The sequence below is a fragment of the Triturus cristatus genome, chromosome 12 (assembly GCF_964204655.1).
Source record: "Triturus cristatus chromosome 12, aTriCri1.1, whole genome shotgun sequence".
Taxonomy (NCBI): domain Eukaryota; kingdom Metazoa; phylum Chordata; class Amphibia; order Caudata; family Salamandridae; genus Triturus; species Triturus cristatus.
In genome coordinates this window covers 784,103,706-784,127,793 of record NC_140595.1, presented here as the reverse complement: position 1 = coordinate 784,127,793, position 24,088 = coordinate 784,103,706, and the positions used below count along the sequence as shown (strand labels likewise).

Sequence of the window (24,088 nt, the reverse complement as noted above, 5' to 3'; positions counted from 1 at the left end):
TAAAATACAACATTTTATTTGCGTTCTTTTTCCTTCCATCATTTATTTTAAAGTAAAAATGTTTTCCAACCCATCAAAAATTCTGCAAAGCTGGTTATTCTGTTTAATCTTAGATCACTGATTTAATAGGGCTACTTTGTCGCAGTGGTACCGGTCGTCGAAGACATGGGATGACTGGATACAAGGCCTTCTCCATTATGACTGCTTGTTTATCCACGTCATATGATCTCAGACTGCCAGTCTCCTTTGCAGATACCTCTTCCCTGGGCACCTGTAGCCCTAACATCTGAGAAGCTTTGTGTGTTCACCAACCTAGCCCTTTGCTCCTGTGGCATCTCTAAAAAGCATAGAACAGAGCAGTGCACTGAAGGAAGGCAGAATGAGCGCACCAAGGAAGGAATAATGAGTGTGGGCATTAGAGTAAGGAATGCGCGCGCTAGAGGAAGGAGCAATGCGCAAAAGGCCAAGGAAGAAAGATTGCGCGCGGGCAAAGGAAGGAGAGATGCATATGCCTACATACGCTGATTTGCAATCTCGCCCTCGTTATCTGTTTACAAGAATGGCAGTGACACAAAATGGTAAGCAAGAGGGATTTATCAAACTTGGGGAGGGAGAGAAACAGCAGTCCAAGATGGACCACTTTTGTCTGAAAATGGTGCCTACCACATCCCCGCACGCTCCGCGGGGGGGGGTGAGTGATAATAAAGAAGGAAAAGAGGGCTCCCGAGGACTCCCACCACAACAATGGTTCTCATATGAAAAAAATGTTATCACATTAAAAAAAAAACCCTCATGGAGGGATAACTGTTTGAATGACTCTGAAGGAAGCAATAACTAAGTTGGAGAGAGCACATTTTTTTAAGTCCTGCTTCCCTCACTCTTCCAACCCTAGATCAAAGATGGGTCCTACCCCCTCCCACCAAGAAATGTTAGGGAACTGTAGAACAGAGCAGACCCGTAAATGTGTTTGTCTAAGGCTGTGCCGAGTGACAAATATATGCCCAGTGTGAGAATTAAGGGGCAGTAGAAGGTCCAAAGTTGGCAACATCCCCTCGATGCGACGTGTGCTTTCTTCTCGCCTTCCATGGTCTTCTTTACCCTAGGGGGTTCCAGAGATGGGGCAAATAAATGGAAGACCCCGTCCAAACCCCATTGTTACTCCGTCCTCTTCCTTATGCTTGCCCAACAATGACAAGTCCATCCAGAGCCCTATAGGACGGGCGCAAATTAATTACTAAAAGAGTCAGTGGGCTCATTGGTCAACACGAAGTTTGAAATTTACACGCCCAGCAAAGCTGTCACGAGTCTCGAATGCAATATTCTTGGCGTAGATGGCACATCTGATGTTGTAGTCAGTGTTCATGGTGAGGTTGCTGAACTGGACTGCCACGATTGGTTGGGTGTAGTTTGTCTAGAAAAAACAAGGTAAAAAAAAAACACTTTAGAAAAAACAAGGAAGTAGTGGGAGAAGCTATGTAGTGGACAAATGACCACTGGAGTGAAGCCACACCACCCAGCAAGTGCTGTACCTATTCTATATCGCAAAGGAACCTTGACAACCAGTGGGTCTGACTGAAGCTTGTATGTTTACTACTTCACTCTTTGGTATGCACAATGTGAAGGAAGTTTGCCCATCTGCTCCTTCTGATGCTTTTGCTCAACGACGTGAGCGTTGACAGTTTGCACTGCTATCACTTATGCTGTACTTACTCTCAAAGAGGCACCAATGAACTTTTGCTTCCCATCCTATACCAGTTCTGCATATGATGAGGGAGAAGCGTGTACATATGCCGACTGCCCTATACCTGTTCTGCATGTCATTGTCATGATGGAGAAGCTTGCACAGGTGCTGCCCGTGCTATATTAGTTCTGCATGTGATGATATGGAAGCTTACACAGATGCTTTGCCTGTACTGCGCGTGTCCTGTCACTACTTGTACTGTATCTCCTCTTTGTGAGTGAGGCGGGGTCTTGAGATCCGTGCTGTCCCTTGTCTGTGTTTTATTAGGTGACTTTCACAAAAGCTGCCTGTGCTGCACCAGTGCCTCAATTACTAAAAAATGACGCAGCACAGCACCGCAAGCCATTTTGCTGCACTGAGCTATGTCATTTCAAAAGCACAGAGATGCGTTACAATACAACACATATGTGTGCTCTCCCCTGCACTGGTGCACAATTAACTGCCATGTGCAAGCACAGGCATCCGTGTGTCATGTTTCAAGGGTTCCTGCATTGCGTGGATGATTGTTTTTGTGCAGGATGGAACAACCTCCTGCATAGAAACAATCATTGAAGGCATTTTCCTCTTTTTCTGCGTACTTTAGAATGCAGCACGCATAGAAAGAGGGAAAAACAAGGAGAAATAAAAGTATAACTCCTCTTTGCACCACTCCAACCCCTCCACAAGGGAGGCCTAGGATTCTGACGCATTCTCAGCTTTACAAAACATAAATATGGGAATGCGTCAGGGCCCATGGATATTGAGGGGAACACCCACAGCAACACCAATGGAACGCCCCTTTCATACAAAGCAATACATGAAAGGGGCCCATATTTACAAGGCTGTGCAACTTCAGTTGGCCTTGTAAATATGAGGACACTGCACCCCTGATTCCTTAAAAGTGACTCACCGGCGGCGCAATGGACCTGTAAATGAGGCCCTGTGTGTGCAAGGGAATCCTCACCTGCTGCACCCTCTTCTTGCTTGCATTTCTTGCCCACATATTATTGCTGTTCTGAGTGTGTGATGTAAAGTTTGTGTGAGAGGAGCTTGCCCTGCCTCTGCTAACGTTGCATCTGTGCCGTGTGCTGGAGAGTGGCTGAGCGTGTACTTGTACTTCTCACACTTGCTCTCCGTGTTTATGAGGAATCTTGCTTGTTTTTTACCCATGCTGTACATGCCATGTGTGTGATGAAGCGTGTGCCTATACTGCTTGAGCTCACCAGGTGTGAGAGTAGACCCTCCAGTTATGCTTCCCATGATGCGCCCATTTTGTGTTAACGTAAATTCGCTTCACTTTGCTGGTTTAGTGTGTGGAATCTTGCCATGGTGCTTCCTCAAGTGCATGCTATGTCTGCGTGTGGTGGCGCTTCCTCTAGTGTGCATGTAGTGTGTATGAGAAGTGCTGCTTCCTCTGGTGTGCATGTAGTGTGTATGAGATGTGCTACATCCTCTGGTTTGCATGTTGCATGTATGATAATGCTTCCTCTAGCGTGCATGTTGCATGAATAATGATGCTTCCTCTAGCGTACATGTTGCATGTCTAATGATGCTTCCTGTAGTGTGCATGTTGTATGTGTGATGAGAATCTTGCACTGGTGCATCCTCTAGCGTGCATGTTGCGTGTGTGATGATGCTTCCTCTAGCGTGCATGTTGCATGTGTAATGTTGCTTCCTCTAGCGTACATGTTGTGTGTCTAATGATGCTTCCTGTAATGTGCATGTTGTATGTGTGATGGGAATCTTGCATGGGTGCTTCCTCTAGCATGCATGTTGCATGTGTAATGATGCTTCCTCTAGCGTACATGTTGTGTGTCTAATGATGCTTCCTGTAATGTGCATGTTGTATGTGTGATGGGAATCTTGCATGGGTGCTTCCTCTAGCATGCATGTTGCATGTGTAATGATGCTTCCTCTAGCGTACATGTTGTGTGTCTAATGAAGCTTCCTCTAGCGTGCATGTTGCGTGAGTGATTATGCTTCCTCTAGCGTGCATGTTGCATGTGTAATGATGCTTCGTCTAGCGTACATGTTGTGTGTCGAATAATGCTTCCTGTAGTGTGCATGCTGTATGTGTGATGAGAATCTTGCACTGGTGCTTCCTCTAGCGTGCATGTTGCATGTGTAATGATGCTTCCTCTAGCGTACATGTTGTGTGTCTAATGATGCTTCCTGTAGTGTGCATGTTGTATGTGTGATGAGAATCTTGCACTGGTACATCCTCTAGCGTGCATGTTGCATGTGTAATGAAGCTTCCTCTAGCGTACATGTTGTGTGTCTAATGATGCTTCCTGTAGTGTGCATGTTGTATGTGTGATGAGAATCTTGCACTGGTACATCCTCTAGTGTGCATGTTGTGTGTGATGATAATGATTCCACTAGTGTGCATGTTGCACGCATCATGGGGAATCTTGCACTGGTGCGTCCTCTAGTTTGCATGTGCAGTCCTAACACTGCTTGTACTGCACCTGTTCCCCCTGTGCTTGGGTCGTGAGGCTGCTTTCCTTGTGTGTCAATGTGTAATGGTGCTGCCTATACTATAGGTTGTGTGTGAGAAATCTTGTTTGTTCCAATACTACATGCACTGTGCTGCTGCTTGTGATGTTCCCACTGCTGATCCTATTCTGGGTGGATGGAATTTGCACTTGTGCCTCTTTTGTAAGTTAGAAAGTTTGCAGCATGCTTGCTCCACTTACTATTACTTGTATGTTGACAACTCACACTGCTGCCGATGGACATGTTGTGTGACTTGCAATCTTGATGTCCTATCACCTTCCATATCATCTGACCCTGTTATTGACTCCCCTGCTTGGGGCCATGAGTATTATAGATAGGCACCTTCTGATGGACTAGGCGGGCAGGAGGAGGCACTGTGTAGCTGAGGCATGAGGTCTTCAGGGCTTACCTGAGCTTTCTTTCCGTAGTAGGGAAAATACTTGAGGCTTATGATTCCATAACTATTTGCATCAGCCTCGCTGCTGTATGGGAAGTAAGTTGCATTAAGACCATCAGCAGATTTCTGTAGAGGAAAAGCAGAGAGGTAAGTTCAATACTGCAAGATAAGGATTGCTTTATAGCGCCTTGTCACCACTCCAGGCAAGAAACCCAAGATAAAGATAGGAGGCATTCGGGTTCTTGCCATTTACTGCTGGGACATGCTCAAATTCACACAATGTTTCAGTAGGTAAGAGGTAAGACACGCATTTTCATACAAATCAGTTTAGCAACATGAGTGTAATAAGAACCAACAGGTGAATCATGGGTTGATGTATGGAAGGGTTCCTGAGGTAAAGACTTGAAGCAGCCTGCAGGCCTCAGAGTGTGTGCCATCACAATGTAAAGATGACTTACGAATAAGTCTTGGGAAACGGGTTAGCATGGGCGGGACAGCTCACATTATTCACAAATCATCTCTAATTCTAGTTGCTCTACGTATGATTAGCACATAGTGCACAGCTGAGCAAGAACAAAAAATACCAATTATATCAGACTTCCTGGAGATTTGCATCTTGTTATGATGTGCCACCTCCCAATATATAAACCTCCACCTACACTGTGCCAAATTATAGCAAAGTATGCAATATAATGTGCAATCTTTGCCTATTGCACCACTCAGCATTTAGTTGACAGCCAGATCACTGGAGCCAAAAAGCTTCCGCTATATTCCTAAAGCTAGAGGATTGATATGAGTGAGTTGGAGACAGTACAGCAGCCTAGACTGGAAAATGAATGAGTGATATGTGGGATCCTGTTGCAGAGGTCAAGGGCACAGCAGTCTGAAGGGCATCAACATTCAAAGAGAAACAGCCATAGGCAGACAAATCGGAGGACATCTGTCATTGGGTACTGTTAATACCCTTCATTCAAACCCTGTGACAGGCTGACCACCTTCTAGTGCGTCATCTGCACTGAACGCAGTGCAGCAGGAGGCTCAAGCAGACTTTACACTACAGCAATAACCAAGGAAGCTCACACTGGCAGGTTATCCACCACCCTGTGTACAGTTTATAGTGTATGGTGGGCAACTGCTGAGAGTAAAGTCTCTGCTTATGTTCTTACCAGCCCACGCTGTACAAATCTGAGTCGCTAAAGAGCAGAATAGAGAAAATAGGGCAATGAAGAACTGAAAACACACCCAAAGCAGCTCAGGAGATATGTGTCTGTGGCCCATTTGCCCAAAAGAAACAATTTAAAAGGGATCAGATAGGGGAAAGGGGCTGAATAAACTAAGATGAAAGGTAAAGGAGAGAGAGACAGGGCAGACTGGAGGCCAAGCGCACACACATACTTACAGGTGCTGAGCAGTTGACAGTCACGTAAGTTTGATTGGAAAACAGTGGATCGGGTCGGAAGTTGATGACCTGAAAAAGAGACGCATGTAAGAGTGAAAGTCTGACATGTTACCCACCTTTGAAATGGAACAGCCCCTAGCGGCACACGTTGACACACCTAAAAGGTGTCCTACACGCTGCAACATATCTTATAAAAATCTTGAATAGGATCCATGAGATCACAACAAAACTAAAGCAACTACGTGATTTCTTACTCCAAGCCCATATCATCTTTAAGATCTGCTGCATCACCGACAAGACCATCTGACATATTACACCTAAACCTGAAAATAATTACATCAAGTGGACAATGCCAAACCAGGAGCCGGGATACCAGACTGGAGAACACATGCACGAAGGAAAGAGCAGACAGTCAGCTATATCTATTCAAGCACCCAGGATCTGGAACAACATCCTCATTGACATACCCTCCTGCGAGCCAGAATGAAACTGAAAACCCATCTCTTCAAAGAGCCCTACTCCAACACACCATAGGAACCTTCTAGCAACCTGTATCTTTTATCATTTCTATAGGCCCTAAGACTATAGGAGGTGGACATATGCCCTGCATTATAGTTAATAACGTTTCAGATCCTCTGCACGCACTTCTAGGGAGTGGACAGATCCCAAACATATAGACATTATGGTGTAAAACGCTCCGAGTCACCCACATATTAGGAAGTAGACGGGCCCCTGCATCCAGAATATGGATATTTTTACACATCCCTTGCATCAAGCTTCAGAGTAGACAGGTGCCCTGGACCCAGTCAAGTTCCCCTGCACCCAGACTGTTGGAAGTGGACATAGTCTGCGGGGCCATGAATTGGAAAGCAGACAGATTTCCTGCACCCACACAATAGGGCTTGGATCATCATCTGCATTAAGAAGTGGGCAGGTTCCATTCTCCCACATTTCAGGATGTTAACAGATCCTTTTGGCCCACATTAGTGTGAGAAGAGTACACCACAGAGACTGCTGTTGATTGCTCAAGACATTACTGAAGGCTAACCAAAGCTTGCCTTGCCTGCCTCTTCTTCTACAAGAGCCTTTGGGCAAACGGGGGGGGTAAACTTCCAACCTACCCGGTTCATCTTGATGAGGACGCAGGGTCGGCCTGTCGAGTATCCGTAAGTTGGATCATCTTGACCCGAACAACTGGCTAATGACGATCGATTGAACTGGCAGGCTGTTTTGGGGTAATTCCTCACATCGCCACTGTCTTGCTGAATGTTGTAGCTGGAAATCAAGTTGCAGCGTACATTGTTTTCTGTCTGGATAGTATCATTGTAACCTAAGGAGACAGAATTAAGGACGCGTTAAAATAATTTCTGTGGTTCATGGAGGTGGGGAGGCAGACCAGAAGACCTTACTAGAGTTGAGAGTGTTGCCTCCCTCTTATTTCCTCATAATCAGTGTCTATCGTTTGGATCAAATTTGTTCTGTCATGGTCCTCAGGTAGTCATATTCTAGAATGGTATGCCTATGTTGTTGGTTTGTAGACAGCAATGTAGCCATATTCTAGAATGTGTGTGCGCTGTCCCATGCTAGAGTACTGTCCAAGTGTGGTCATGCTGTTCAGTCTTGGGGTTGTAGTGCTCACTAGGTGCATATTAAATGGCGAATATTTATATTGTGCAGTGGTGTCCAGGTGTAGTTCGGTCAGCTTCTAAATGTCCTGGTAGATGTCTTCTAAAATGCATCTGTGCGCATGGCTGTACTACAACAGTGTGTGGGCAGACTTGTTCAACAGTGTGCGTAATCTTAGCAGGACTTCATTTGTAGACAGGATGTAGTCTAGTCACTACAGTTTTGGTTCTGTAATGTGATACCCAGATAATAATCTCCAGAATCTTCATGTATATTCCTGTTTTACAGGAGTGCCTGGATCTTAAAATGTTACGTCTGCGCATGCGTATTCCACTGGTCCCCATTTAAATTTGTGCATGTTCTAGAATGTAACATGTTGTAGAATGTTGTCAGCTTACCTGTCTGTTATAGAGCTATATCGTAATGCGTTCTAGAATGTGCATGCCTGTGCCCCTTCGTACATTCTAGAATGTGTCATTGTTGTGCGTGCACTTGGAGGGTTCAGAATAACCTATTGTGCCAGGAAGTACTCACTTAACAGGAAGTCGTTCAGCGCGCTGACGCTGGCGTTCCAGGAGGATCTGTCCGAAACGTTGTAAACAATGTCCAAGGAATCGGTCTTGGGACGAATCATCAGCCCTGCGGGAGAGCACGCATCAGAATTAATAGAGTGATAAAGTGAGAAGCGCTAAAGATGTGCAGCGGTCAGAGGTGCACACAGTCCACTAACCCTGCCACGCCCCCCTGGGCCGTGCGTGATGAGCTGCGCCAGTCCAGGTGTTCTCTTTGAATTCTGTGACTTGAACTTGTGTTCATTCCACTATAAAACTCGGACTACACATCTCAGAAAAAACTGGACTGGAGCAGCTCATCATCGCCCATGGACCTGGAGAACTTGGCTGCGATGGGCTACTGTGGGAGACCCCGCACTGAATACAACAGTTGTGTTGACAGGGGTGTTCCCATTTCATGTCCTGTTCAGGCAAATTTTTTTCAGCCAACAGCATTTTCCATGCTGGGATTGTTTAGCCCTTTCGCCCACACTTAATTAAAAGTACAAGTACCACAATTCAATATTCTGTTAGATGGAAAGCGTTTCTCACATGACATGGGACCATCGAGCAGCTATGAGTTACGCGGTACCTCCAAGCATGCTGTCTGTCTGCACCTGTGTCCATGAGGAGGTGGGTTCCAGAACCAACCTTGGTGAACACAAGTGCTTGGAAGGTTAGTAAGGCAGACAGCATGGAGGGTGTTGTGCTGTTCACCCCTGACAGACAAGCCCCATGTTCCATGTATGTGCATGCATTATCTCCAGGTGCGTTCTTGTTATAATCTTAATGTAGTCTCTATATAAAGCCTCACCCCCCTCCCTCCTTCTCTCTACCAGTGGTCTCTTCCTTTGAACCTTCAGGTAGAGCAGGTTTGGAATGTTGGGTTTCTGTGAGGTGCAGATGCCCTGCAAGACTGGAGGCGTCTTGCCCTCAAAACTTCCTAAAATATATCGAAGCCATTCTGCCATAGCTCCATCTTTTCAGGTCTTACCTGGGCTGGAGAGGCGGTCGGTGTACTGGGGCGTATACTCATCAATGGTCTGCAGCATGACCCACATGGTGAGGCTGAAGAGGGCGGTGAGGAAGGCGTAGAAGACCAGGTAGAAGAGGAGGATGAGGGCTGTGGAGAAAGGGAGAGGGTTACAACTCACTCATCACTGCTGCCACCCTGGAAGGATGGCTTAGCCTAGCTGAGATACTGGTGTGTAACCCGTAGCCGGCGCTAGGTGCCAGAAATCTGTGTAACTGAGCTCTCAGCACTGATGGAGCCTGGAACAGGCCCCATTATCTCTCAAAGCTTGAAGTGAGGACGTCCAAGCAGGCGTCCACGGGCTTAGGCAACATCCCACGCCTGCATATTTGGACGTCCTTCTTCTCTGCATGGACTCCAGAGATTTGGACCTCACGCTGAGTTCAAAGACAGCTTCAACCCCATCTGTGCACCCACCTACCTCCTACCTTCCACTTACTCCCTTCTTCATCTGCTAAAAACCTGGGGGTCCTGCCATCCCTTAAATCGGCCACCCGGGAAATTACATCAGAACAGATCTGCAAAGCCCAGATGACCTCCTCAAACAAAGCAACATTCCATAATATTCTGGGCGACCATTGTTGGTGATTGTTAGTGACATAGGACGGAGAAGGGTGTTTTCTTTTCACCCATTGGCTCTCTTAATCACCACAGCTGCCTACCTTCATGACTAGGCAGCATTCTTCCTCGCCACATACACACTCTGGCTGTTGTTAAGCCCCCTCTGTTGTGTGTGCGGTGTAATGTACAACTGCCCTGTCTTCTTGGTCCACGTGTGCCTCATGCACAGCGTTGCATTTGCGTCAGTCTCGGACCCTGTGCCACAGCCCTCAGTCAAACGCTGCCAGCTATCCCCAGGGCCCACCCCGGCAGGGTTCCAAAGGGTCCTGCGATGTGCCACTGGCTGCAGTGATGCTGCGGTGAGGCGGCGACAGCACGACCACAGCACATCTCTGGCACTCGTGCCAGGAGCCCATATCTCTGCATCCAATGCACAGTACCCCATGGGCATGTGCCCCCATGCCAGCCTCGGGGCGGGTGACAGCTCAACAAGAGTGCCCTGTGTAAAGGACAGTGACACTTACAGTTCTACATCTGATGTTGGGGAGGAGACCCTGTCGAGGACAAGGCATCAGGCCATGCGAACACCTGTCTGCATGGGACTTGGCTCCGGTTTGCGTAGAGAGCTGCAATCCGCTGAGCAAAAGCTTTTAATCTCAAATTCCCAGAAAGGGCGAAAGGCTGTGGTATTAAATAAGGCAGCTCAGCGGCACACGGGAGCCCCACTGCCACCGAAAGTTGCAGCACTATTGCAATGAAGAGAAAGGGTTTAAATTTGGTGTGTCAGATGGGGGTTCGGGTGTGGGGGGGGGGGTTGTTCCACAAATTCCCCACATTCGCCAGTCCCCTAACCCCCCTTTCAAGGCACTGGTCACCTACAACCTCCTGTGCTGCAGTGCATGCATCTACAAGAGCCCCTCAGCCTGCAGTGCATGCATCTACCAGAGCACCTCTCCCTGCAATGCATGTATCCGTGCTAACCACCTTAGACTGCAGCACATATATCTACAAGAGAACCTCTCCCTCAATACATGCATCTACAAAAGCACCTCAGCCTGCAGTACATGCATCTACAAAAGCACCTCAGCCTGCAGCGCATGCATCTACAAAAGCACCTCAGCCTGCAGTACATGCATCTACAAAAGCACCTCAGCCTGCAGCGCATGCATCTACAAAAGCACCTCAGCCTGCAGTGCATGCATCTACAAGAGCCCCTCAGCCTGCAGTGCATGCATCTACAAGAGCACCTCAGCCTGCAGTGCATGCATCTACAAGAGCACCTCAGCCTGCAGTGCATGCATCTACAAGAGCACCTCAGCCTGCAGCGCATGCATCTACAAAAGCACCTCAGCCTGCAGTGCATGCATCTACAAGAGCACCTCAGCCTGCAGCGCATGCATCTACAAAAGCACCTCAGCCTGCAGTACATGCATCTACAAGAGCCCCTCAGCCTGCAGTGCATGCATCTACAAGAGCACCTCAGCCTTCAGTGCATGCATCTACAAGAGCACCACAGTCTGCAGTGCATACATCTACAAAAGCACCTCAGCCAGCAGTGCATGAATCTAGAGCACCTCAGCCTGCAGTGCATACATCTACAAAAGCACCTCAGCCAGCAGTGCATGAATCTAGAGCACCTCAGCCTGCAGTGCATGCAGCTAGAGCACTTCAGCCTGCAGGGCATACATCTACCAGAGCACCTCTCCGTGCAATGCATGTATCCGTGCTAACCACCTTAGACTGCAGCACATGTATCTACAAAAGCACCTCAGCCTGCAGTGCATGCATCTACAAAAGCACCTCAGCCAGCAATGCATGAATCTAGAGCACCGCAGCCTGCAGTGCATGCATCTAGAGCACCTCAGCCTGCAGTGCATACATCTACAAGAGCACCTCTCCCTGCAATGCATGTATCCGTGCTAACCACCTTAGACTGAAGCACATGTATCTACCAGAGCACCTCTCCCTGCAATGCATGTATCCGTGCTAACCACCTTAGACTGCAGCACATGTATCTACAAGAGCACCTCAGCCTGCAGTGCATGCATCTACAAGAGCACCACAGTCTGCAGTGCATACATCTACAAAAGCACATCAGCCAGCAGTGCATGAATCTAGAGCACCTCAGCCTGCAGTGCATACATCTACAAAAGCACCTCAGCCAGCAGTGCATGAATCTAGAGCACCTCAGCCTGCAGTGCATGCATCTAGAGCACTTCAGCCTGCAGGGCATACATCTACAAAATCACCTCAGACAGCAGTGCATGAATCTAGAGCACCTCAGCCTGCAGTGCATGCATCTAGAGCACCTCAGCATGCAGGGCATACATCTACCAGAGCACCTCTCCCTGCAATGCATGTATCCGTGCTAACCACCTTAGACTGCAGCACATGTATCTACAAAAGCACCTCAGCCTGCAGTACATGCATCTACAAGAGCACCTCAGCCTGCAGTGCATGCATCTACAAGAGCACCTCAGCCTGCAGTGCATACATCTACAAGAGCACCTCAGCATGCAGCGCATGCATCTACAAGAGCACCTCTCCCTGCGGTGTATACATCTACAAGAGCACCTCAGCCTGCAGTGCATGCATCTACAAGAGCACCTCTCCCTGCAGTGTATACATCTACAAGAGCGCCTCTCCCTGCAGCGTATACATCTACAAGAGCACCTCAGCCTGCAGTGCATGCATCTACAAGAGCACCTCTCCCTGCAGTGTATACATCTACAACAGCGCCTCTCCCTGCAGCGTATACATCTACAAGAGCACCTCAGCCTGCAGTACATGCATCTACAAGAGCAACTCATTCTGCAGTGCATACATCTACAAGAGCACCTCAGCATGCAGCGCATGCATCTACAAGAGCACCTCTCCCTGCAGTGTATACATCTACAAGAGCACCTCAGGCTGCAGCGCATGCATCTACAAGAGCATCTCAGCTGCAGTGCGTGAGTCTACAAGGTAGGCTAGGCCGGTCTTGTGGAGTGCTTTGTGTGAGTGGATGAGGAGCTTGAAGGATATCCTCTTGTTGGTGGGGAGCCAGTGCAGGTTTCTCAAGTGGGGGGTGACGTGGCCGTGTCGTGGTACATCGGGGATCAGTCGTGCCGAGGCGTTTTGGATGCTTTGTACTCATTTGATGAGCTTGGTCGGGGCTCCCGCGTAGAGGGCATTTCCGTAGTCGAGTCTGCTGCTGACGAGGGCCTGGGTGACTGTCTTTCTTGTATCTTTTGGGATCCATCTGTAGATCTTGCGGAGCATGCAGAGGGTGTTGAAGCTGGAGGAGGAGATGGTGTTGACTTGCGTGGTCATTGAGAGCGTTGAGTCGAGGATGATTCCCAGGTTGCGCGCGTGGTTGGTGGGTGTCGGGGCTGCCCCCAGTGCCGTCGGCCACCAGGAGTCGTCCCAGGCTGAAGGGTTGGAGCCGAGGATGAGGACCTCCGTCTTGACCGAGTTCATCTTCAGATGGCTGATCTTCATCCAGTTGGCGACGGCATTCATTCCTTTGTGGAGGTTTGCTTTGGCGGTGATGGGGTCTTTGGTGATGGAGAGGATCAGTTTAGTCTCGTCGGCGTAGGAGATTATGTTGAGGTCATGCTGTCGGGCGACGTGTGCGAGCGGGGCCATGTAAATGTTGAACAGTGTCGGGCTGAGGGAGGATCCCTGGGGTATGCCGCAGGTGATCTTGGAGGCTTTGGAACAGAATGGGGGGAGGTGGACACTCTGGGTTCTGCCGGAAAGGAAGGTGGTCCATTCCAGAGCCTTGTCTCGGATCCCTGCGGAGTGGAGGCATGCGCGTAGTGTGCGGTGGCAGACGGTGTTGAAGGCAGCGGAGAGGTCTAGGAGGATGAGTGCTGAGGTCTTACCGTTGTCCAGCAGGGTCCTGATGTCGTCGGTGGCGGCGATGAGGGCAGTCTCGGTGCTGTGGCTGCTGCGGAACCCTGACTGAGAAGGGTCCAGGATTCTGTTTTCTTCGAGGTATCGGGTTAGCTGTCTGTTGACGATTTTCTCGATGACCTTGGCCGGGAAGGGGAGCAGAGAGATGGGCCGGAAGTTCTTGAGGTCTCTTGGGTCCGCCTTAGGTTTTTTGAGTAGGGCGTTTATCTTGGCGTGTTTCCAGCTCTCTGGGAAGGTCGCGATGGAGAGGTTGATGACGTTGCGCAGGTGGGGTGCGATGGAGCTTCTTGCTATGTTGAAGACGTGGTGCGGAAATGGGTCTGACGGAGAACCGGAGTGGATTGTGCTCATGGTCTTGATGGTGTTATCGATGCTCACGCTGGCCCAGGGTAGCAGCGGGTCGTGGTCAACGGTGTGCGGAGGGTCTGTTGTGTTGCTGTCTGTTGGGGCTGTCTGGATGTTGAAGCTGTCGTGGATGTCTGCTATCTTGCGGTGGAAGAAGGTGTCGAGGGAGTCGCACAGGGCTTGCGACGGCGGGATGTCGTTGGAGCTGGGGTTGGAGAGTTCCATCACGATGTTGAAGAGCTCCTTGCTATTGTGTGCGTTGTTGTTAAGGCGGTCTTTGAAGGAGGTCCTCTTGGCCTCCCTGATGAGGTGGTGGTTGTTGCTGCTGGCGTCCTTGTGTGCTGCGTGGCTGTCCGGAGTTTGTTCCCTGTGCCATTCCTTCTCTAGTTTCCGGCAGGCTTGCTTGGAGGCAAGAAGTTCTGGGGTGAACCAGCTGGCCCTCTTGCTGGTGTCTCTGTGGGGGGGTTTCTTCAGTGGGTAGAGGGTGTTGGCACAGTCCTCGATCCAGCGTCTGAGGCTGTGGGCAGCGTTGGTGTTGGAGGGTTCGGTGGGTGGGCTGAGAGCGAGGTTTGTATGTAGTTGGTATTCTGTGATTTTGCTCCAGCAGCGGCGGGGGATCTGTTGGGTGCGGTGGTGGGTTCCCGGAAGGCGAAGTGGATGCAGCGGTGGTCGGTCCAGAGGAGTTCGGTGGTGTGGCTGACGGAGACGTGTGGGTTTGAGGAGAAGATGGGGCCGAGCGTGTGGTCGGCGGAGTGGGTGGGCGTTGTGACGAGTTGCTTCAGTCCGAGGTTGGTGAGGTTATCGATCAGGGTTGTGGAGTTGTTGTTGTTGTTGTTCTCAAGGTGAAAGTTCAGGTCTCCGAGGAGGATGTAGTCGGTGGAGATCAGGGCGATGGAGTCGATGTACTTGGGACGCGGTCCGGGGCGTCGGTAGACAAGGGTGCCTCTGAGGGTGGAATTAGGGTCTGTGTGGATCTAGAAGTGCATGTGTTCCGCGGTGCTGAGCACGTCGTCGGTACTAGTCGAGACCCTGATGCTGTTCTTGTGGACGATGGCGATTCCTCCACCGACTCCGTTGGTGCGTTCTCTGCGGGTGATCTTGTAGCCATCTGGGATGGCTATGGCGATGTCGGGTGCGGAGGAGTCGTTCAGCCAAGTCTCTGTCAGGAAGGCGACGTCGGGGATGTTGTGTTGAGCAGGTCCCAGAGCTCTACAGCGTGTTTGTGTGCGGAGCGGGTGTTCAGTAGTATGCATCGGAGGTGGTTGGGGTCTTTCTTGGCGGGTGGTTCGTCGGCTCTGAGGCTGGTGTAGCAGCAGTTCCGGCAGGTGAAGGGACCGTGTGTGCGTTTTGGGGCGGCCTTGAAGCAGGTGTGGGTCCATCCGGAGTTGAGAGCGTGCAGAGTGCTGGCGTCGTAGTGGCAGCGGTCGTTGTGGCGGGGGCCAGGGGTCCCGGCGCTGGGCGCGGTCCAGACACGGACGGGTGCAGATGGGCTTGCCTTAGGCGCGCCTTCGGCGCGGCAGCGGCCAGCATATATAGGGAGGTGGGAGGGAGGAGCAGCTGGGAGGCGGGAGGCGGGCAGCGAATGGGCAGTCAGGAGGGCGGGGCCACAGCGGCAGGGGCGGTGAGGGACGATGAAGGGACCAGAAGGCAAAAGGGCACAAAAAACTAGGGAAAACGAGTGGCACAGAAGGCAAAAAGGGCACAAAATCGAGGTTAAACGAGTGTCACAGAAGGCAAGAGGGCACAGAAATACAGGGAAAAAACGAGTGGCACAGAAGGCAAAAAGGGCACAGAATTACAGGTAAAACGAGTCTCACAGAAGGCAAGAGGGCACAGAAATACAGGGAAAAAACGCATGCATCTGCAAAAGCACCTCTCCCTGCTGTGCATGCATCTGTGCTAACCACTTCAGCCTGCAGTACATGAGCATACAAGAGCACCTCTCCCTACAGTGCATACATCTATAAGAGCAACTCTCCCTACAGTGTATGCATCCATGCTAACCACCTAAGCCTGCAGTGCATGCATCTACAGGAGGACCTGTCTGCTGTGTGTGCATCTACAATAGCACCTCTCCCTGCAGTGAATACATCTGTAAGAACAACTTTCCCTGCAGTGTATGCACCCATGCTAACCACCTAAGCATGCAGTGCATGCATCTATAAGAGCACTTCAGCTGCAGTGTGTGTCTACAAGAGCACCTCAGCCTGTACTAAGAATACTTCCTGAAGTAAGAATCTACAAGAGCACCTCAGCCTGCAGTACAAGTCTACAAGAGCACCTCAACCGGAAGCGCATAAATGTACAAGAGCACCTCAGCTGCAATGCGAGTCAACAAGAGCACCTCAGCTGCAGTGCGAGTCAACAAGAGCACCTCAGCTGCAGTGCATGAGTCTACAAGAGCACCTCAGCCTGAAGTACATGAGCCTACAAGAGCACCTCTCCCTGCAGGGCATGCATCTACAAGAGCACCTCTCCCTGCAGGGCATGCATCTACAAGAGCACCTCAGCCTGCAGTGCATGCATCTACAAGAGCACTTCTCCCTGCCGTGTATACATCTACAAATGCACCTCAGCTGCAGTGTGAATCTACAAGAGCACCAACTCCTGAAGTACATTAGCCTACAAAACCACCTGTCCCTGCAGTGCATGCATCTACAAGAGCACCTCAGCTGCAGTGCTTGAGTCTACAAGAGCACCTCAGCTGCAGTGCATGAGTCTACAAGAGCACCTCAGCTGCAGTGCTTGAGTCTACAAGAGCACCTCAGCTGCAGTGCTTGAGTCTACAAGAGCACCTCAGCTGCAGTGCATGAGTCTACAAGAGCACCTCAGCTGCAGTGCATGAGTCTACAAGAGCACCTCAGCTGCAGTGCGTGAGTCTACAAGAGCACCTCAGCTGCAGTGCGTGAGTCTACAAGAGCACCTCAGCTGCAGTGTGTGAGTCTACAAGAGCACCTCAGCCTGAAGTACATGCATCTACAAGAGCACCTCAGCCTGCAGTGCATGCATCTACAAGAGCACTTCTCCCTGCAGTGTATACATCTACAAAAGCATCTCAGCTGCAGGGTGAATCTACAAGAGCACCAACTCCTGAAGTACATTAGCCTACAAAAGCACCTGTCCCTGCAGTGCATGCATCTACAAGAGCACCTCAGCTGCAGTGCTTGAGTCTACAAGAGCACCTCAGCTGCAGTGCGTGAGTCTACAAGAGCACCTCAGCTGCAGTGCATGCATCTACAAGAGCACCTCCGCTGCAGCGCATGCATCTACAAAAGCACCTGTCCCTGCAGTGCATGCATCTACAAGAGCACCTCAGCTGCAGTGCTTGAGTCTACAAGAGCACCTCAGCTGCAGTGCATGAGTCTACAAGAGCACCTCAGCTGCAGTGCTTGAGTCTACAAGAGCACCTCAGCTGCAGTGCATGAGTCTACAAGAGCACCTCAGCTGCAGTGCTTGAGTCTACAAGAGCACCTCAGCTGCAGTGCATGAGTCTACAAGAGCACCTCAGCTGCAGTGCATGAGTCTACAAGAGCACCTCAGCCTGTAGTAAGAATACTTCCTGAAGTAAGAATCTACAAGAGCACCTCAGCTGCAGTGCGTGAGTCTACAAGAGCACCTCAGCTGCAGTGCGTGAGTCTACAAGAGCACCACAGCCTGTAGTGAGAATACTTCCTGAAGTAAGAATCTACAAGAGCACCTCAGCTGCAGTGCGTGAGTCTACAAGAGCACCTCAGCTGCAGTGCGTGAGTCTACAAGAGCACCACAGCCTGTAGTGAGAATACTTCCTGAAGTAAGAATCTACAAGAGCACCTCAGCTGCAGTGCGTGAGTCTACAAGAGCACCTCAGCTGCAGTGCGTGAGTCTACAAGAGCACCACAGCCTGTAGTGAGAATACTTCCTGAAGTAAGAATCTACAAGAGCACCTCAGCTGCAGTGCGTGAGTCTACAAGAGCACCACAGCCTGTAGTGAGAATACTTCCTGAAGTAAGAATCTACAAGAGCACCTCTTGCCAAGCAGGCAGGTGGGAATGAGTGAGACGTCACAAACTGCAACAAGTAGGAGTGTATTTTCGACATGAAAATAGTTCAATTTAATAGGGATGATGTTGCTAAAATATAACGTTTGGTTGTGTGAACAAATGCAATTTTTCAGTATTGATAACAGTGTTCACCCGCATGGCCCAGTGTTGGCCACAGTATGTCCTAAAAATGTCAGAGTTGGCCCAAGAAGTGAAGGGTCGACAACAAAAATTCCAGAACGCTGACCAATCCGCAGGTTACTGAGTAATTTCAGGATCTGTCCTAGAACAAAACTTAAAGCAAAACCAAAGGGGATGTTGGTTGGAGTGTTGAACATTGCAAGCACTCACCCCCAGTCAACTGATCTGAGTTAAACCATCATCATTCTTTAGCTCACTCCGCCACCCCAGTTCAGACATGCAAATCAGTCTGACCCTGTGCCTCATGGGAACAGTCCAGCCCAAACTGCCAAGCCATGTCTTCCCTGGACCGGAAACAAGCTTCCTAGGACCGGTTTCTGGCATTTCAGCCATCTTCAGCCAGGCTTGCTTGAATCCAGTGGCAAAGTGAGCAAGGGACTCACGTCTGAGCATATCCTGCCAACTTATGGCGACAAAGCAAAAACCAAAGGAAATGATGGACGGAGTGTTGAACATTGCAAGCACTCACCCCCAGTCAACTTATCTGGGTTTAATTCATCACCGTTCTTTAGCCCACTCTGCCACCCCAGTTCAGACATGGGCATATGCAAATCAGTCTGACCCTGTGCCTCATGGGAACAGTCCAGCCCGAACTGCCAAGCTGTGCTCTCCATGCCACTGGAGTCAAGCTATCCTGGCTGATGAGGGCTGAAAGCCCGAAACCGGTCCTAGGATGCTTGATTCCGGTCTAAGAATGACATGGCAGTTCGGGCTGGACTGTTCCCATGAGGCACAGGGTCAAGACTGATTTGCATATGGCCATGTCTGAACTGGGGTGGCGTGGTGAGCAAAATAAGGATGGATTAAACCCAGATCTGTGACTGGGGGTGAATGTTTTGCCATTGTGCAACATTCCGTCCATCATCTTGTGTGTTTTGCTGTTCACCCTATGTGGGAAGGGTATGCTCAGACGTGAGTCCTGGGCTCACTGTGCCACTGGAATCAAGCTATCCTGGCTGAAGAGGGGTGAAAGCCCTAAACCGATCCTAGGATGCTTGTTTCAAGTCCAGGGAGGACCTGGCCTGGCAGTTCGGGCTGGACTGTTCCCATTGGGTGCAGGGTCAAGACTGATTTGCATATGGCTGGGTTCAAACTATAATGGCATGATGAGAAAAAAAACGATGGATTTAGGCCAAGATCTCTGTACTGGGGTGAATGTATGACATTGTTCTGCATTCTGTCCATCAATAGTTTTTTTGCACCTAGAACAAAACTTGCCAACTCTGAGGGAACTAGGGGCTTTTGGTAGCTCTGTGAGGGACGGGTAAGATTCCCTTTTCTAACAACCTGCTCATGCCGACACCACTGTGAAATGCCCTCTGGGCGAGCAACTTCACCAGAAGAGATGGTGAATGGGGATTTCAACATGCAGCTCGGTAGCACAGAGTAACGACAACTCAGACAAGGTGTAGGTCGGTACTCTGACTGTAACTCTCCCTTGATGTGTCCATGAAGTGAGACTTTCAAATGCAAGATGGGGTAGTCAGGCCTCAAGATGGGGTAGTCAGGCCTCCTAAACAAAATGGTCACCACTGGCAGGACACGAGCCAACCAAGCCGCAGGAGATAACTGTTCTTAGCAGGGATCAACCCTGATTGGGGGCGGTAGAAGATGAGCCCCCAGCGACAGCCAATCACTGTAGTAGTTGCCGAGGCACGCACGCGCCGGGTCATCACCAGCGGTAGCATAATTAAATGGAGTGAGATGATTAATCCGAGAGGAGCCGGAGCCTCCCCCAAATTCCCAAGCTTTAAATCCGATAATCCTCTATTCATGGAGGGCATGATATGAGCCAGGGAGATGGACGAGGGAAGAGGTGCATGCTGGGAAGCCACGTGGCCGTCAGACTCAGAAATGGACTGCCTGCTAGGTGGTGTGTGAAGGGGGAGGGGCGGTTGGGGGATCAACGTGATATCTTTGACCTCCTGCACCCCCACCTCCGATGGGATGGAGCACAGATCCCACGGGGCAGCTTTCAAATATGAGGTCAACATATCAGGCGCCCCAGAGGCCGTGTTTGCGTGTTGGGGGGGTCTGCTCCACTACATGGAGTGGTGTCATATGCCTGCTCACACCCTAGAATTCGAAGGTGCGTGCGGGACCCCGAAAGAGCACCCTGTTTAGGCCTAGCCAGAGAGTTAGACTTCTCCCAGACACCACAGCCGGCTGAGCAGGTGTCCGATCTGTCGAGAGAGGCTCCCTAAAGAACCCCAAAACCAGAAGCATCCTTGGGCACCGTGTGCCCGGTGCACCCCAGTCTCGAGGGGCTAGATGGGCGCCCACTCCTTGGCAGCGCTAGGAGCCATCTGATACTACAACCCGAGGCACAAAAATGAGTCTCGGAATTACAGCCCCCTAATCTGAACTTCTACCCATGCCCCCCTTTACCACCCCACCCCACCTGCCACCACGATTCTCATGGTGACAAACGCAACCCCTAGAAGCAGATCGTGGTGGCGGGGCGTAGTGAACAGGGGCAAAGGTAGGAGTTCATAATAGGGGCAGTAATAGGCGACATTATTCCAATGAAGCTATGACACCACAGGAGATGTAGAGGAAAACTCCATGGGGGTGTGTGTGGGGGGGGGGGGGGGCACATCCTGCGGGGGTTAAAGTTTGTTCAAAGGATATTTTCTAAGTCGAGGCGGGAAGTAGCGAGGACACAAGGAAGGAGTCTGCAGACTGTAATTGATATTGTTTGAGGAATAATACAATTTCTGTACAATACAAATTAAATATTACAATAAAATAAACAATAGATCAAATCAATGTGCATGGCCCTTGTATGTCACGTGTGCCAGCACCCTGCTTGACAACGGTGACAAAATCTGCCTATACTGGTTTGCGGAGCTGTACCCTACTGGAGGGTAGGGGCGCTGCTGGTGCCACGCCAAGTCCTCCGAAGAGAAGTGTCCAGAAAGCTGGAGGGCTTCTCCCGCCACAAACATCCGAATCCGAGCTGCACCAGCCCCGGAAGAAGGACTCAGCCAAACGAGAAATGCCAATTTAATATTAGAGTCTGACACGCCGCGTCGCCCTGGCGACGGTTCCTCTCGGAGAGCATTGGCTGGCAGGGAAAAGGCGGGCACGGACTCCCGAGATAAAATCACACGAACGAGAGTGAGTGAGTTTGAGAGAGAAGTGAGTTCTGAATCACGCACTGGTGATGAAAGCTAAAGATCTCAGGCTCGAAAAGAACCGGGGCACATGGAGGGTCGAAGGGGGAGTGCGGGGGCACACAAACATCGGGAACCCCTACAAGCACCTCACAGCAGACATGCACCCTAGCGCCCTCTGTGCCGCCTCTGCATAACGACTGCACCGCCTACTGTAGCCAGGCAATCCCCGGTGCCACCGATACACTAACGACATCCCCATCCGCTGTAGCACCTACACCGTCAGGTGGGACCAGCATCCCCGGTGCCACCTGTACGGTAACCTGCACCTCCCACTCAGCTGTGCCCAGCATCACCGGTGCCACCTGTACGGTAACCTGCACCTCCCACTCAGCTGTGCCCAGCATCCCTGGTGCCACCTCACCGGTAACACCTGCACCACCCACTCAGCTGTGCCCAGCATCCCTGGTGCCACCTGTCCGGTAGCCTGCACCAACCACTCGTCTGGGCTCAGCATACCCGGTGCCACCTGCACCAACCACTCGTCTGGGCTCAGCATCCCCGGTGCCACCTGTCCACCTGTCCGGTAACACCTGCACCACCCACTCATCTGGGCTCAGCATCCCCGGTGCCACCTGTCCGGTTACACCTGTACCACCCACTCATCTGGGTTCAGCATCCCCGGTGCCACATGTCCGGTAACACCTGTCGCACCCACTCACAGGGCCCATCATCCCCGTGCCAGGTAACATCTTCGCCCCCCACTCATCGGCAGATCCGTGCTTCCTCTCCAGTGCTACCACCCTAGTACGGTAACTAGTCCTCACCATTCGCACTCCCACACCGGTGCTGTGCGGGCTCCCACCTGCCCCTTCCCTACCTAGGTGCGCCAGCATCATGCCGTAGCCCGCCCCCCCTCCCCTGCCCCCGACCCCTCCTGTCCCAGGCCCCTTGCAGTTGCCCAGCTCTGCCGACTGATGCCTTTAGAACATCTCTGCCTTGAGTGTCCGTCATTATCACCCCCCCCCCCCACCTGGCGCCCTTGGTTCTCACTCCCCCCCTCCTCTGTGTTACCACTCCGCCTGTTAATGACATAATGACGAGTAATCCACAGCCTGCAGGTCCCGGGGCTCGAGCTCTGGATCCGCGCATCCCAACCCACCTCCATCCCAGACTTTAATTGGAAATACAGAAGTGCTGCTGCCCGTGGGCTCCTGATAAGTGCTGGCACTCTCTCCTAAAGTATTTCATAGCCGAGCTGAGAAGCACAGGTACTTTTCAAATGAAAGAAGTGCACGTACCCGGTACCGGCCCATTGAAAGCACTGCCAAAGCGACACACAATCGCTAGTTTGAGTCATCGTGTCGGAGAAGGAGCCCCCTATGGGCTGGGGCACGCCATCGGCTCACCCCTCCTGCTCCCCTCTGTTCTTTTGCCCCCAGTGTCTGTATAGCGATTACCTACTGCTCCCCTGCGCCATCCTATCAGGGCAAGGACAGACCGATGGGACAAGAGACAAGTTTTGCATCATCCTGCCCCACTTCTATTTTTACCCCTTCACTGCCTCTCCATGACCCCTGCCCCCTACCCAGGCCCCACGAAACCCCCTTCAACCCCACGTACCCGCACCCTAGTTCCAGACCACCCCGACATCTTGCCGCATGCCCATCCACCCCTGTGCCCCCTTCACTCCGGGTCTCTTACCCCAGCTGCTGCCGGTCCTGCCCATGAACTCCCGGGTCCGGGGGTTCCACATGAACTGCTTGAAGTCGGCCCAAGCCTGCCCGCGTGGCTTCTTCTCCTTGGTGTCCATCCTGCTGCCCTGGGTACAGCCCTCTGCTCTTTGCCCCTGACTCCTGGCCTCTGCCCCGGCCGCTGGTGCTGAAGGGCGCGCGCTGATGGAGTGCTGTACCTCGGGTCTGTTCGTCGTTCTCTGGCTGCCAGATAACCTGGGCCGGGCTACATGCCTATTTATATGCTAATCCTTCGGACAAGCCACGCCCACTCACCCCGCCCTTAGGATCGGCTGCAGGGGGCTGCTTCAGAGGATGTCTTATGGGCACAGGTGTCAGTGTGAACCTCTGCGTGTGTGCCCCAGTGCATGTCTGCGTGTGTCCCAGCGCACGTCTGTGTGTTCCAGGGTATACCCGTGTGTGTCAGTGTGTGCCCCAGTGCAGGTCTGTGTGTGTCCCAGCGCACGTCTGTGTGTTCCAGGGTATACCCGTGTGTGTCAGTGTGTGCCCCAGCGCACGTCTGTGTGTTCCAGGGTATACCCGTGTGTGTCAGTGTGTACCCCAGTGCACGTCTGTGTGTGTCCCAGCGCACGTCTGTGTGTTCCAGGGTATACCCGTGTGTGTCAGTGTGTACCCCAGTGCACGTCTGTGTGTGTCCCAGCGCACGTCTGTGTGTTCCAGGGTATACCCGTGTGTGTCAGTGTGTGCCCCAGTGCATGTCTGTGTGTGTCCCAGCGCACGTCTGTGCGTTCCAGGGTATACCCGTGTGTGTCAGTGTGTACCCCAGTGCAGGTCTGTGTGTGCCTCTGTATGTCCTAGTACATGGCCGTGTGTGCCAGGGAATACCTGTGTGTGCCATGTCTGTGAGTTTCCCAGCGCACGTCTGTGTGTTCCAGGGTATACCCGTGACTGTGTGTATCTGTGTTAACGAAGGTCCATGTGTGCCAACCGGTGCATGTCTGCCAGTGTATGTCTCTGTGTATATGTGTGTGCC

The 24,088-nt window shown here is 51.2% G+C and overlaps 1 protein-coding gene across 1 annotated transcript; it reads right to left on the bottom strand.

The window, feature by feature from the left end:
- ATP1B2 (ATPase Na+/K+ transporting subunit beta 2) lies at nucleotides 1-23,309 on the bottom strand. Its single transcript, XM_085639115.1, has 7 exons — nucleotides 23,066-23,309; nucleotides 9,184-9,312; nucleotides 8,173-8,277; nucleotides 7,134-7,342; nucleotides 6,013-6,081; nucleotides 4,626-4,739; nucleotides 1-1,411 (listed from the first exon to the last, which is right to left on the bottom strand). Exons 1-7 carry the CDS (start codon nucleotides 23,172-23,174, stop codon nucleotides 1,253-1,255), a joined length of 894 nt encoding a protein of 297 aa, XP_085495241.1. The 5' UTR covers nucleotides 23,175-23,309; the 3' UTR covers nucleotides 1-1,252.
- Between the last annotated feature and the right edge of the window lie 779 nt (nucleotides 23,310-24,088).

Excerpts from the sequence above, each read along its gene's own strand:
- ATP1B2 (XM_085639115.1), bottom strand. The coding sequence starts at position 23,174 with ATGGACACCAAGGAGAAGAAGCCACGCGGGCAGGCTTGGGCCGACTTC. Across the intron at positions 7,343-8,172 it reads GCTGAACGACTTCCTGTTAA|GTTACAATGATACTATCCAG; the intron begins GTGAGTACTTCC and ends CTGTCTCCTTAG. Across the intron at positions 6,082-7,133 it reads TCCTCATCAAGATGAACCGG|GTCATCAACTTCCGACCCGA; the intron begins GTAGGTTGGAAG and ends TCTCTTTTTCAG.